At 46.3% G+C, this 15850-nt stretch overlaps 1 protein-coding gene across 8 annotated transcripts in view; it reads left to right on the forward strand.

The window, feature by feature from the left end:
* Positions 1 to 15850, forward strand: part of LOC137504345 (spectrin beta chain, non-erythrocytic 5-like) — a 76746-nt gene that overhangs the window by 19466 nt on the left and 41430 nt on the right. For 6 of the 8 annotated variants that reach the window (XM_068232638.1, XM_068232641.1, XM_068232643.1 and 3 more), the window contains exons 4-12: positions 2725 to 2841; positions 4757 to 4933; positions 9123 to 9206; positions 9414 to 9532; positions 9871 to 9985; positions 10075 to 10140; positions 12400 to 12515; positions 13145 to 13277; positions 13411 to 13472. In XM_068232638.1, the coding sequence (XP_068088739.1) occupies positions 2725 to 2841; positions 4757 to 4933; positions 9123 to 9206; positions 9414 to 9532; positions 9871 to 9985; positions 10075 to 10140; positions 12400 to 12515; positions 13145 to 13277; positions 13411 to 13472 (989 nt within the window). The remainder of the gene's footprint in view (positions 1 to 2724; positions 2842 to 4756; positions 4934 to 9122; positions 9207 to 9413; positions 9533 to 9870; positions 9986 to 10074; positions 10141 to 12399; positions 12516 to 13144; positions 13278 to 13410; positions 13473 to 15850) is intronic. The other 2 variants (XM_068232640.1, XM_068232642.1) reach the window with 2 other exon arrangements.

The following is a 15850-nucleotide window of genomic DNA, read 5'->3' on the forward strand; positions in this document are numbered from 1 at the left end:
ACAGGACATAAGGAAAACAGAGAGAAATGCGCCATGTATGTATTTAGAGAGTTTAGCCTGTCTAACTCCCCCTCATCTCTGACTAATTACAATTTGTAATTTGATCTCTCAGCTGTGTCAGCTGTCTGCCTCGGCAGAGCAGCTAATTTGAAAACACAGGATGTTAACCCTATGTCTGCTTCCATGAAAGCAGGAAGTAGACACACTGCAGATTTATTGCAGGATTTGTATCAGCTGTAACAAAGAAATGTTTTTTTCCTTAAAGGTGATTATGCTGTTGTGTATCTTTTAGAGCAAAGAGGAAGTTCTGAGTTCAGGTCCGCTTTAAAGTGAACTCAAGGTGAGAGATATATGGAGGCTACCATATTTATTTCCTTTTAAACAATACCAGTTGCCTGGCTATCCTCCTGACCCTGTGTCTCTAAAGCCAGGGTCAAACTTAGCAGAATCGCATGAGTTTTCCAAAATGTTCTATGGGAAAACTCATGCGATTCTGCTAAGTGTGACCCTGGCCTAATACTTTTAGCCCCAGACCCTGCACAACCATGCAGCAGATCCGATACTCTGACTCAGTCAACTCAGGTTTTACTGGATTAGCCATGTGCTTGGTCCAGGTTTTTGACTGACTCGGACACTACTTACGCCAGAAGATCAGCAGGGACGCCAGGCAACGTGCATTGTGTACAAGGAAATAAATATGTCAGTCTCCATATATCTCTAACCTCGGGTACCCTTTAAGCTGCTTTGCATATACAACGGAACCATTGATTTGTATTTAGCTGCTTTGGGATCTGACCCCAGGACTTGCAGGCCATGCTGGGATTTTTACCTTCTTGTGGATCCTCTGGGATATGTAAGGGTGCAGGACAGACAGGACCAATAGAGAGCTAATTCTGCAGTTGAGGGAGGGCCCCTCTGGCCCAAGGGCCCCCGATGCGGTCGCTACCTCGGCAACCCCTATTGCTACGCCACTGCACACAGCGACCAGTTTGAAAATGATTAATAAAGTAGATGTACTGTATTTTTCTCTGGTTGAACTTGAAGGACGGATGTCTTTTTTCAACCCAACTAACTATATAACCGTGAAAAACCTTCAGTGGTGAAAATGGGATTTTGCTCAGTAAAGACAAATATCACTGAATTCTCTGTAACAGTTATCCCCTCCCAGTGCAGCCCCTTGAAGGCTTCTCTGGCCCATGACCTCATTAGAATATAATGGTGACATTTCTTGTCTGACGCCTCTCAGTGTCAGTGTTAGTGTGGTAACCGGGCCGGTTACTATGGAGGAGAGAACAATGCCCCGGGGCCTCAGACAGGACATGGGGGAGGGGTGACAGGTGACCGTATAATGGTTGACTGGGTCACCTGTGTGACTGTCAGTAAGGAGAGGATTACGCTATGATAAGCTGCTGTGTGTCAGTAAGGCGAGGTTAGTAGAGTGTACATAGATTATCTTAGAGTGTAAGCTCTGTGGGCAAATGGGGCTCTCCTCTCCTCCTGTGTCTTCCTGGCTGTTTTAGGCGTGTAACTTTCTGCCCTTATCTCAGGCACAGCACGGTTTGATGTGTCAGTGCAATGTGTCATTGTGGTGTCAGTGTGACGTGTCAGTGTGATGTTTCATTGTGGTGTGTCAGTGTGATGTGTCAATGCGATGCGTCAGTGTGATGCGTTGCACTTATCCAATGACAGTTACTTTTGAGGCTGATTTCATACTGCAAACTGGCGTCAGCCATGCGCGCATTGCCAAAAATAGGCCTTTAGGGATCACCGCTCTAGTACACAGTGTTCCCTGTCTGGCCACCAGCAAAGCAGGAAGTGACACGCGCTTGCAGTCACTTCCTGCTTTGGGTATAATGTGAAAACGTATTGTTGAAATTCTATCCCACGCATGCGCCCCACAACATCGCGACTTCAACTATTTAAAAAACCCACCATCGCCATAGACTTACATCACTTCCAGGCCCGACGCGGCCCCCACACGGTAACGTAGTTCTGCACTAACATTTGATTAGGCTCTTCCGGCTCAGTGTACCGTAACGTGGGAAGTATGACCTTCTCCATAGGGTTTCATTAGGCTGCTGCAGTAGTGTGGCAATTTGCCGCACCGCGCCAGTGGGAAAGGGCCCTGAGGATTTCAATCGGATCTGAACTCACAACTTCCGCTCTGCTCTAAAAGATAAGCATCAGCATAATAACCTTTAAAGAAAAACATTTATTTACTACAGCTGATACAAATCCTACAATAAGTCTGCATTGTTTCTACTTCCTGCTTTCATGGAAGCCAACATATTGTTAAAATCCTGTGCTTTCAAATGAGCTTATCTCCCGTGGCAGTTAGGTGACAAATTACAACTTGTGATTAGATACAGATGAGAGGGAGTTAGGCAGGCTTTTTATTCTATGCAATATAAAACCATAAACAATCATATACTATTTGTAAGTATAGAAGTGTGCCTGAGATGAAAAGTAAAACAATGTCATACGTATCTGAGGTGTGTATGACAGACAGCTGCTGCTGCTATTGAATGACATTCAGAATCTACCTCCCTATGGTGCCCTATTGGTGGCTCTGTGGTAAGCATGCAAATCATGTGGCTTTCTACAAAAATTCAATTCTGGTTCTCTGACATCACTGGGCATTCACTCAGGAAACTCCTGGATTCCTCCTGGAATGTTACATTGTACAGTATCAAATACTAACACTGGTGTTATATCCTCCTCCAGCAGGGGGAAAGCCGATTCCAGGGGCAACTGCAGTATCCCAGCAACCAGCAAATCTGGCTTTGCCCAGAACAGGGTGACACCGGGGAGCACCATACCTCCAGGATAAGGCTTAATCAGGTGACCTTTACTGACCCTAAAATCAAACTTCTATCATCCTTCCTTGCTCTCACTGTACTGCCTGTGGTCATCCCCTCTGCTCTCCCTGCAGTTATCACTCTGCTCTCCCTGCAGTTATCACTCTGCTCTCCCTGCTGCCATCACTCTGCTCTCCCTGCAGCCAGCCTTCTGCTCTCCCTGCAGCCATCTCTCTACTCTCTCCCTGTAGCTATCTCTCTGCTCTCTCCCTGCAGCCATCTCTCTGCTCTCTCCCTGCAGCCATCTCTCTGCTCTCTCCCTGCAGCCATCTCTCTGCTCTCTCCCTGCAGCCGTCTATCTGCTTTCTCCCTGTAGCCATCCCTCTGTTTTCCCTGCAGCCATCTCTGTGTTGACCCTACAGCCATCTCTGTGTTGGCCCTACAGCCATCTCTGTGTTCTCCCTGCAGCCATTTCTGGGCTCTCTGTAGTCGTCCCTCTTCTTCTCTCCCTGCAGTCTTCTTTCTGCTCTCTCTCTCCATGCAGCCGTCTCTATGCTCACTAGAGATGTCGCGAACCTCCGATTTTCGGTTCGCGAACCGCAATAGACTTCAATGGGGATGCGAACTTTGAAAAATAGAAAAATTTATGCTGGCCACAAAAGTGATGGAAAACATGTTTCAAGGGGTCTAACACCTGGAGGGGGGCATGGCGGAGTGGGATACATGCCCAAAGACCTGGGGAAAAATCTGGATGTGACGCAAAGCAGCGTTTTAAGGGCAGAAATGACATTGAATGCTAAATTGCAGGCCTAAAGTGCTTTCAAACATCTTGCATGTGTATACATCAATCAGGGAGTGTAATTAGAGTTCTGCTTTACACTGACACACCAAACTCACTGTGTAATGCACCGCAAACAGCTGTTTGCGTAGTGACGGCCGTGCTGGACTGGTGCACACCGTGGCGAGAGTGCAGGCCGTGGCGGTTTTCAAGCCCATTTGGTCGCCGGGCTGTGGTAGCTCAATGATAGAACAACAGTGACTGTCCAGCTGATCAAATTTGGTCTGTCCACAATGAAGCAATGACCTTATTATCTTCTTGTATGTAGGTAGGCATAAGTAGGTGTCTCAGTAGTTAGCTAGGCATAGGTAGGAGTCCCAGTATAGGTAGGTAGGCATAGGTAGGAGTCCCAGTATAGGTAGGTAGGCATAGGTAGGTGCCTCAGTAGTTAGATAGACATAGGTAGGAGACCCAGTAGTTAGCTAGGCATAGGTAGGAGACCCAGTATAGGTAGGTAGGCATAGGTAGGTCCCCTAGTATAGGTAGGTAGGTGTCCCCGTATAGGTAAGTAGGTGCCCCAGTAGTTAGGTAGGCATAGGTAGGTGTCCCAGTATAGATAGTTAGGCAGGGCCTGGCTGGCACAGTAATAACAATTACCAAGGTCCAGCTGCAACAGATAGGGCTGTATAATGTCAGTGAGCAACACACACACACAAAAAACACATCTGGAAAACATTATCTCTCAAAAGAGCTGTTGAGGGGTGCTATTTTAGCAATAACAATCAGCCAGGAGCAAGCCAAGACCAAGAGCCTAACTAATCTTTCCCTAGGAGAACAAGTCTGCATCAGCTGTCCCTAGACTGTCTCTAGCAGGCACACGAGTGAGTGTAATGGCCGGCAAACCTGCCTTATATAAGGGGGGGGGGGGGGGGCTCCAGGGCTTAGTGTAGCCTGAATGGCTACAATGTGCCTGCTGACTGTGATGCAGAGGGTCAAAGTTGACCCTCATAGTGCATTATGGGGCGAATCGAACTTCCGCAAAAGTTCGCTTGGTCCAGGCGAACGCGAACCCCCAAAGTTCACCTGGAACCGTTCGCTACAACTCTACAGCCATCTCTGTGTTCTCCCTGCAGTCATCTCTCTGTTCTCTCCCCTCACTCACACTTACACTCTTTTGCAGATGGGGGATCATCTGACGAGTACTGGCTCCACTCGCGCTCAGCTGCAATCTCTAAGGGACCAATGGCAGCTGCTGAAGCAATCAGCTACCAATCACAGCAAGGCAGTAGGTGGAGCTAAAGGACTTCAGGAGTTTAATAAGAAGGCAGATGAGCTGGAGATATGGATGAGACAAAAGGTGAGACCCAATGCTGAGTCACGAACTCTTCACACCCTATTGTGTCTCCTCACCCCTCACACTATTCTGCATCCCCTCACCCCTCAAACCCTATCCTTATCCCAAACATCTTATTCTGTCCCCTAACTCCCTATTCTGTCCCTTGCTCCCTATTCTGTCTTTTCACCCTTCACACTGTATTAAGTCCCCTCAACCCCCCCCCCCCCCCCCCCACACACACACACACACACACCCTATTATGACCCCTCGCACCCTATTCTGTCCCTCGCTCCCTAGTCTGTCCTGTCACCCTTCACACCCTATTGTGTCCAGAGGCGGGACAAGGTCCTTCAGCACCCAAGGCTGAGACACCAAAGTACGCCCCTCCATCCCTCCCACCCCAGCTGTCACACACTGATTGCTATTAGACTACGAGGTGCCACAGGGCCCACAACCTCCCCAACACCTTAATATCTAGTTATCTGGCTTGCAGTCACTGCTATGTATCCCCTTTTCTTATTTCTTTCTGCTTCAAACACAATTAGGAATGACAGCTGAATGAATTGTGTGCCCCCTCCTACACTGCGCCCTGAGGCTGGAGCCTCTCCAGCCTATGCCTCGGCCCGGCCCTGTGTCCTTTCAACCCTACACACACACTTTATTATGCCCCATCACCCATCACACCCTATTCTGTCCTCTCACCCTTCACACTCTATTGTATCTCCTTACCCTCACACCCTATTCTGTCCCCCTCTCACTATATTCTGTCCCCCAACCCCCTACTCGTTCCCCTCACACCCTATTCTGTCTCCAAACCCTCTATTCTGTCCCCTAACCCCCATATTATGTCCCCTCACACATTATTCTGTCCCCTCAACCATCATACTCTATGGTATCGCCTTACCCTCACAGCCTATTCTGGCCCTTAACCCCCTATTCTGTCCCCTTACACATTATTCTGTCCCCTCACCCTAACCCCCTATTCTGTCCCCTCACACATTATTCTGTCCCCTCATCCTTCATACTCTGTGGTACCGCCTTACCCTCACAGCCTACTCTATCCCTTAACCCCCTATTCTGTCCCCTTACACATTATTCTATATGTAAAAATTACTCAGAAGAAGGGGGAGGCCTAGATATGAATGGGGAAAAAGAACTTTAGTAATGTTTAATAATTGAACATATAAGACCAACTTTTTCATGCAACCTGCCAACGATAAGGTATATAAAGCAACAAATGAGAGAATTGGCTCTTGGGTGCATGAAAAACAATAAATACCTTTTATTAATCAACAATATATCATGATCTAACACCACGTAAATACAAAACCCCAAAATATGTAGAAAAATTAAAAAATATATATATAAATCTCTGCTCTGCCCAATAAAACCACTCAGGCTCTAGAACCCTGTGACATGAATAGGGATTGATGATGGCTATGGGGCTGCAGTTCCCATAGGCCTAATCCATACACTGTGTCAAAAAATCATATGGCTGGTTTGAAAGCGTTAGCATGAGGCATTATAGAGCAATATCAATGTCCCATCCTTGGCACTGAGGAAAAAATTCAAAAGTCCATAAGCTTGTGCCCCCCACTCGCAGGGGCCAATGTGGTGACAAGCAAGGAGGAAAGGTCATGGCCGGATTTGTGGGCAGGCCACAAAGGCTATGGCCTAGGGCGGCAGATTGGCTGGGGCGCCGTTACAGCTGGCAGATCAGCTGTTTCTATTATACATCTATGTAGCGCTTGTGTCCTAGTAGCGCACCGCTCCTGCCCGCATGTCCGTCACATGAAAGATATGCTTGCTTGCTGCTGTTCCCCTTGTTGTACCATACCGCTCCGTCCCGCTTGTGTGCCCGCTGGTCTGCACAAAAGATAAACCTCTTCCTCCTCCACAAAGTTCCCCGCTTGCTGCGCTGCCAGGGTGGGCACACATGGCTGCAGATCATTAGCGGCGCTTTTCCGAGCATTGCCCAGTCAGTGAAGCGCCGTATACAGGAAGTGACATCACTGTTCACTTACTGTATTTGAATTACACAGCGCGTCACTGGGCAATGTTCGGAGAAGCGCCGCTGATGATCTGCAGCCATGTGCGCCCACCCTGGCAGCGCAGCAAGCGGGGAACTTTGTGGAGGAGGAAGAGGTTTATCTTTTGTGCAGACCAGCGGGCACACAAGCGGGACGGAGCGGTATGGTACAACAAGGGGAACAGCAGCAAGCCAGGGCCCAGGGGAGGTACATCTTTCATGCCGACAGACATGCGGGCAGGAGCGGTGGGCTACTAGGAGGACAGCAGCAAGTCAGAGGAACTTTGTGGAGAGCAGCAGATGAGTCATCGATCAGGTACTTAAATAAATGTAGCTGTCTGACTCTATACCTGAATGCTACATCTTTTAGCGGTTTACTGTTATCCTGAAGTTAATAGGTATAAATATAATCAATGGTTATTTGTATATATCACAGCTAGCAAGTGATTGATTAAAATACTTTGCATAAAACAGCTAAACTAGGTGAAAATGTAATGTCTGTGGGTCCTGATTCCTCACAAACACCACATGCCACTGTGCAGAATGCAAAATAACATGTTGGAAAACTGATTTGATTGCCAGGGTTCCCTTTATTAATCTGTTTGGGGTTTAAGTTTTTTCACTCTTCAATATTTCCACCCTGTCGGGCCAGCTGCCTGCTTATGGCTAGTGTAATATGAGATCTGTATCACTGTCAAGCTCTTGCCCCAAGAGAATGTAAAGGCTGAGGTGTCATAAATGAACATGCTGCTGTATGCATCTCCTTAAAAATTATATAAATCCTCTGAACTTCAGCTGGTGATGAGTGATGTTTATTCTAGTGGCGCAAATCTTCTTAGAAAAATGTGATGTGTGTGTGTCAGGGGGCGGCTTGTAAAAGTGGGCCTTGGGCGGTAAACAGTACAAATCCGGCCCTGGGAAAGGTATCAAATGGTACTGCTGTAGGTTCCACAAAATAACACCCCCCACTCGCAGGGGTGAAGTGACATCAAATGGAAAGATAAGCAACTGTCATCAGAAGATGATGGAATACATCATGCTGTTAGTATAAAAGACTTCAAGGCGTGCAACAAGATGTAGATATGCAGCAGCATGTAGAGATCAGTCAGCATTAATAGCAGGCATGCATGATGAAGCCAAAGCAAAAAAAAAACGTTCCAGCAGAGATCCAAATGACAATTGTCCACTTGTAATGAACCTCAGCTGCAGATTAAAGCACAGATGCACTTGTAGCCATGCTAAAACGTATTCCTGCCAGCAGTGTGACTTGGATAATGATAACAACAGGTTCCAGCATTCAAAATACAGGTCCAGAGCTGGATGGATTGATCACAGTGATATAATATAGTTACCAGTCCAACTAGATATTGGCAATGTCTCAGTGTGGTGATGGGTGAAGAGTCCCAAGCGGCAGAGTGACAGAGCTGACTTGCTGGCGATAGCCTGACATGTTTCGCCGTTTACTAACGGCTTTTTCAAAGGCAGCAGCGGAGAGCATGTTACCAAAACGCCATCATGGCGTTCTTATAGTGGCCACATCCGTTCCCAGCCCCGCCCACCACGCACTCCACGTAAGCGTCGCGTCGATTTATATATATATTTTTTAATTTTTCTACATATTTTGGAGTTTTGTATTTACATGGTGTTAGATCATGATATATTGTTGATTAATAAAAGGTATTTATTGTTTTTCATGCACCCAAGAGCCAATTCTCTCATTTGTTGCTTTATTTACACATTATTCTGTCCCCTCACCCTTCATACTCTATGGTACCGCCTTACCCTCACAGCCTACTCTATCCCTTAACCCCCTATTCTGTCCCCTTACACATTATTATGTCCCCTCACCCTTCATACTCTATGGTATCGCCTTACCCTCACAATCTATTCTGGCCCTTAACCCCCTATTCTGTCCCCTTACACATTATTCTGTCCCCTCACCATAACCCCCTATTCTGTCCCCTTACACATTATTCTGTCCCCTCACCCTAACCCCCTTTTCTGTCCCCTTACACATTATTCTGTCCCCTCACCCTTCATACTCTATGGTATCGCCTTACCCTCACAGCCTATTCTGTCCCCTCACAGCCTATTCTATCCTCCTTACCCCAATCACAGGATTGTCATACATTTACACACAATCTCTGATTGGTCTGTTTAAATCTTCTATTATCCTCCCAGGAAGAGAACCCGACACTCTCTGTGTTGCTGGATGAGAATCTGGACAAAGTGCAGCTGACTCGCCGCATCCTGGACCTCAAGCAGGTGTGCAATGGGAAGGGGGGTGGGGCTCTGTGCTGTCACTGGGGAGGAGCTCTGCATTGTCATTTTACACATTGCAAATTCACTGCTTGTTGTCCAGAATCTGGGGAAACGGAGACTTTTCTGTACAACATTCCTGTCTGTCTCTCTGCTTTGTCAGTGAGCCCCAGGAGCTAACAATCTACATTCACCAATGTTCTTCTTTCTCAGGAGCAGCTGTATTACAGCACCCTACAGGAGAGCCTGAACTGTGTGGCACAGCAACTGGAGAAACAAGGGGGACCCGAGACCCGCGGCACAGCCAACCGGCGGAAACACCTCAACAGAATGTGAGGAAGGGGCATCCATGGGGGAAGTGGGGGTATGTGAGGAGTAGATGGGAGGATATAGTTTGAGGAATATGAGGATGAGCCTATAGGGCTAGTATAGAAATCCTCATTGCTGTCTGTGTCCCCACTGGATACAGTGACCAGGTTTTTCTGGGTCCCACCTGGGACAGTAGTGGGGGTTGATAGAGGGGTGGGCGGGCCAATGACAGGAAGTGGGTATGCAGCATTAGAGCCATCCTTATACAATAAAGAAAACATTCCCAAATAATTTTGTGAGACATAACCTGCATGCACGAGTATGGTCCGCACCTCCACAGTTCTGTTCCCTCTCCCGATAGGTGGCTGAGACTGCAGGGAACACTGAGCGATTACCAGCGGAGTCTGCAGCTGGCGCTGGAGGGTGCCTCCCTCTGGCAGCAGGCAGACACTACACTGAGGGCCATGGAGGAGAAGGTGAGTGTCTTGCAGATGATAGTGGGGGGATATTCTCTGTATTATCAGCTACAGGTGAGTCATTATTACTAAACCATTTTCCCTTCTAGGGGAAGGCAGCTGGCAGCAGCGGATACCATGCCCAGGACCTGAGGGACATCGCCAGACAAATCATGGTACGAGAACTCCCACCACAGCTACAAGATTAATGGGGGGGGGGGGGGTCTACGAAATGAGACATGTGGGAAGGGGAGAGATAACCTGCGTTCAGTGCAGGGAATTCAGAAACCGGAATTTCTCTTATTGTGATTGAATGTTTTCAGTGAGCATCCATTCTCTTAGTACCAGGGCCGGATTCGTTTTACTGCCCCAGGCCCACTGTCACCAACCCACGGCCACTGCCCAGCTGCCCCGATCCTGTGCTTCCCTCGTCCTGTGCTGTTCTCCCCCATCCTGTAATGTCCTTCACTGCCCCTGATCGGGTCTGTGACATCAACCATTTACATGTTTGGCAATTTAACTACCTGAGTGTGCCATCAGCTGCTCACCCCTTGCTTCCTGGTGCCCTAGGCCATGGCCTATGTGACCTTGTTTCAAATCTGGCCATGCTCAGTATAGTTTGTGTGTGTGTGTGTGTGTGTGTGTGTGTACGTAAGTACTGTGTATGTATGTGTGTGTACGTACTGTATACATGTTATACATGTGTGGGTGTATGTACTGTACATGTGTGTACTCTCTAGTAAGGCCACATCTGGAATATGGAATTCAGTTCTGGGCACCACATTACAAAAAAGATATTGCAGTTTTAGAGCAGGTGCAGAGACGAGCAACAAAATTGATACGTGGGATGGAAGGTCTCACTTACCAAGAAAGGTTAGATAAACTGGGTTTATTTAGTCTAGAGAAAAGACGCCTTAGAGGAGATCTAATTAACATGTATAAATACATCAGAGGGCAATATAATAGCTTGGCGGATGAGCTTTTTGTCCCTAGGCCTTCTCAAAGGACTAGAGGACATGATCTGCGCATGGAGGAAAAACGTTTTAGCCATTTATTTAGGAAAGGGTTCTTTACAGTAAGAGTGATTAAGATGTGGAATGCATTGCCACAGGAAGTCGTTATGGCAAACTCTATACCTGCATTTAAAGGGGGCTTAGATGCTTTCCTTGCGTTGAATGACATCCATGGCTACAATTACTAGGTAATGCCAATGATGTTAATCCAGGGATTTTATGATCAACAGGGATATGTGAGGGAGCAGGCTGGAGTTGTACTTTGTACTGGTTGAACTCGATGGACGTATGTCTTTTTTCAACCAAAGTAACTATGTAACTATGTAACTATGTAACTATGTGTGTGTGCGTGGGCATGCACAAATCTGTGTGCATACTGTATATGTGTGTGTGTGTACATAGTGTGTGTGTACATACTGTGTGTGTGTGTGTGTGTGTGTGTGTGTGTGCATGCATTGGGGAGGGGGGTTTCAGATCTGCATCTCTTATATCTCCTCTCTCAGCTCTCTCTTCACTCTTCTGTCACTTATTCTGTCTTATCACTTGTTTTCTCCATCTCTCCAACCTTCTGTCTCTTCCATCTCTTGTCCCCTCTGCATCTTCATTTTTCTGTCTCTTCCATCCCTTGTCTTCTGCATCTCTTCACTCTTCTCTATCTTTCATTCCTTGTCTCCTCTGTCTCTTCCATCCCTTATCTTCACCGTCTCTTCACTCTACACTCTCTTCCACCCCATCTCCTCTGACTCTTCAGTCTCTTCCATCCTTTGTCTCCTCTGTCTCTTCCATCCCTTATCTTCACCGTCTCTTCACTCTACACTCTCTTCCACCCCATCTCCTCTGACTCTTCAGTCTCTTCCATCCTTTGTCTCCTCTATCTCTTATCTTCACCATCTCTTCACTCTACTCTCTCTTTCATGCCGTTTCCTCGGCTCTTCTGTCTCTTCCATCCCTTGTCTCATCTTTCTCTCCACTCTCCTGTCTCTTCCATTCCCTTTCTCCTCTGTGTCTCCAGACTCTCCACTCTTCTGTCTCTTCCATCCCTTGTCTCCTCTGCGTATTCACTCTTCTGTATCTTCTATCCCTCATCTTCTGTGTCTCTCACTCTTCTGTCTCTCCCCCCATCTTCTGAGTCTCTCACTCTTCTGTGACTTCTATCTGCTTTCACCTTGGTCTCTGGTCTGCCACTCCCTGTCTTCTCCATTTCTTCACTCTTTTCTCTTCCATCCCTTGACTTCTAAGTCTCTTCACTCTTCTGTCTTTTCCATTCCGTCTCCTCCGTCTCTTCATTCCTCCATTCCGATCTACTCTGTGTCTTTACTATTCTGTCTCTTCCATGTCTTTGCTTCTCCATCTCTTCACTTTTCTGTCTCTTGCATCCATTGCTGTATCATCCCCTGAGGTGTGTCTCTCTCCTTCTGTCAGATGTTAGACATTGCAGCCTCTCAGGTTTCCAGCCTACACCCCATGTTGGCCTCCAGAGTGCAGCAGAAACAGCGGCAAGTAAAGGAGATTTGGACTCAGCTGCAGCAATCGCTCAGGTAAGTGTCCTCTGCAGAGATCACTACTGATTGGCCCCTCTGCACATTTGCACTGGCCTGTTTTATTATATGAGCCAAATTTTGTGAATTCCCCTCCCCCACCACAACCAGGAAGGGGGCGTATAATTTACATGTTTATTCCTATTCCGGTCCTCTTTAGCATGCAGAAGCTGAATGATTTCCCATGATGCAGCTGGAGTACTTCCTGTGAGTGGTCAGTCAGCATCTTGTAGTGAGCACATACTGTACTTAGGGCTTGATTCACTAAACCGTGATAAGTCCCATCACAGGCCCGCCAGCGTTTTCGCATGCAATTGCGAACTTCTGACCGCGATTGCGCAAAAATTTGCGATCACGCGAAAATACTGGCACAGCTGTGCTATATATGAGTTATCACAGTTTAGTGACTCAAGCCGTTAGGGGGACAGGCAGTGGATATTAACTCTGGAATGAATAGAGAGTATTTAGCTGCAGTCCCTCAGTCTTCCATTTGTGTTATTTTGCTTGGTTATGTTTATGGAACTTTTTATGAAGTTTGATGCATTGACCAGATGTCTCCTTTCCAAGATTCCCACGATTCCTATAATTAGACATGAAGGAGTAACGCAAAGTCCTGTTTGGTCCCTCAGGACGGGGAAGTTCCCCAGAAGCAGCCTAAGCACCAGAGACTCAGAGCCCCCGCTGACCCCCGACGCCCCTGAGCAGAACTGCGTGGGAACACAGCAGCAATGCATGCTGGGAAGCCAGACGGTGGTGTCTCAGGTCAGTGTTGGGGGCGGGAGGGTCCAGCGAGAGACAAATATTCTCTAGAGATGCCTCGCTGCTCCTAAGGGTCTAATATTAAACATTACATCATCTTCACGAGACTCCAACATCTTTATTTCTTTGTATACAGTGGCCGAACAGCTGGGAACACGATCTACGCGACATCTCGCCATCCCAAACCGGAGTCAACAGGTAGCGGGAGTCGGGGACCCTCTTAATGTGCACAGGTGTCTGTCAGCTGAAATGTTAAAGCCGCACTCCAGGGAAATAAGGGGCGGAGCATATTCAGGTTTTTATTGCTTGCTTTGACAGCATGAGACCTGAAACCCACTATAAAGCGCTATCGCTAATCACAGCTGCTAGCGTTTTTAATGAGCGTTTTGCAAGCGATTTCTTGAGGGTTTCCTGTCTATTTTGGTAGCAATTTTAAAAAGTGTAAGCGTTTTGCCAGCGATTTGCAATTAGCGTTTTTAGTTCTGATTGGACCGTTCAATTAATTTACATTTTTTTACAGTATGCAGTAATTTAAAAAACGATATCAAAATCGCTCTGTATAGCACTTCATGAGCGATTACGCCAGCGTTTATAAACTTTACATTGCAGAAACGCTAACGCAAAACACTAACGCTCAAAAATGCTGCATGCCGTGCGTTTGCAATTTTGCTGATCGCAATCGCTCCAGTGGAATATTCCCGCTCCCGTGGGAAATGGGGATATCTGCAACTGACAGGGAAGAAGTTCAATCCTGGGTGAAAGATCCTCTTTAAATCCCCCATCCAGGCATAGATGTCCCCCTTGTCCTGTGCAGCCCTCCATGGCTGCCGCACTTTCCCATGTATGAGCCCCACAATGAGCGGATGTCTCATCATATATAAAGTGTTTGGTCAGGAGCTCCAAAGCCCCCTGTGGTATGGACGACTCGGGGAAAATTCCTGAAAACAATACGGACGAGTCAGGCTCATCCAGCAGTTCTAAGGCAGGGTTCTGTTTTTTGCATTCAAAAAATCACGTTCATTTGTAAATTTATACATGCATTGGAATTGGAAAACTGCATGCGAAAGTTTGCACACGACCGTGACTTTTAATGTGAAAAAATGTATGCTAAAAACAAAAAGCTGAAGAGTGGGGAAATTGTGGCCTGGGCTGGCAGAATGAGAAAATTAATTTTATTTTTTGAATTTGAATACTTTACCCCCGCGCGTACGTATTTCTCCGCCCCTTTTTCCATCCTTTAAAAACCAGGGACGGAGAAACACGTACTTTCCGCGTTCCCGACGCTGCCCGCGCTCCCGCTCGTAAACACGCCGCCCGCCGCTAGTAAAACCGCCGCCGCCCGCTCGCCCAGAGATCAATGAACGGGAAAATCCATTCCCGTTCGTTGATCTAAGCCCCGCAATGATCAGCTGCTCTCCTATGGGCAGCGCGATCATTGTGAGAAAAAACTCACGTGTCCAGCCTCCTTATTCTTCCTCCAAGCTTCCGGAAGGAAGCTTGGAGGTCGCATTAAAACAAAAAGTTACTGTGGCCATCTTGTGGCCAAATAGTAAACTACACCCTACACATTTTTCACATACAAATAAATGACTTTTACACATAAAATTAACTCATTACCTCCCACACTCCCCATTTTTTTTTTTTTTTGTAATTAAAAAAAAATTAAAAAATTTACAATTAAAAAAAATACATAAATAGTTACCTTAGGGACTGAACTTTTTAAATATTTATGTCAAGAGGGTATAACACTGTTACTTTATAAACTATGGGCTTGTAATTAGGGATGGACGCAAAACTGAAAAAAATGCACCTTTATTTCCAAATAAAATATTGGCGCCAAACATTGTGATAGGGACATAATTTAAATGGTTTTATAACCGGGACAAAAGGGCAAATACGTTTCATGGGTTTTAATTACAGTAGCATGCATTATTTAAAAACTATAATGGCCGAAAACTGAAAAATAATTATTTTTTTCCCCACATTTTTCCTATTTTCCCATTAAAACACATTTAGAAAAAAATAATTCTTGGCATAATGTCCCACCTAAAGAAAGCCTAATTGGTGGCGAAAAAAACAAGATATAGTTCATTTCATTGCGATAAGTAATAATAAAGTTATAGACGAATGAATGGAAGGAGCGCTGAAAGGTGAAAATTGCTCTGGTGCTCAGGGGGTAAAACCCCTCAGTGGTGAAGTGGTTATGAAGTAGTGCAAAATATAAAAGTCCATTCTCAGTTTATTGTGCAAACAAAATAAAATATGAAATATATATGCAGAAAGGTATTATTTCATTATTACACAAATAACATGATAAAATGTAGCAGTATTGTCCAAAGCAGGGGTGTAGCAATAGGGAGTGCAGAGGTTGAAACCGCATCGGGGCCCTTGTGCCAGAGGGGCTCCAAGGGGCCCTCCATCAACTGTAGTATTAGCTCTCTATTGATTCTGTGCTCATAATAATCACTTCTATAGAGACTTTGAATAGTGGTAATTATTAACAAACTGCTCCCCATCCCCTTCTTGCACCTCTGACACTGTAGTTGCCATTGGCAGTTTCTGGTGCTCTGCTCTGT

Source organism: Hyperolius riggenbachi, chromosome 4 (genome assembly GCF_040937935.1).
Source record: "Hyperolius riggenbachi isolate aHypRig1 chromosome 4, aHypRig1.pri, whole genome shotgun sequence".
In the NCBI taxonomy this organism is placed as follows: domain Eukaryota; kingdom Metazoa; phylum Chordata; class Amphibia; order Anura; family Hyperoliidae; genus Hyperolius; species Hyperolius riggenbachi.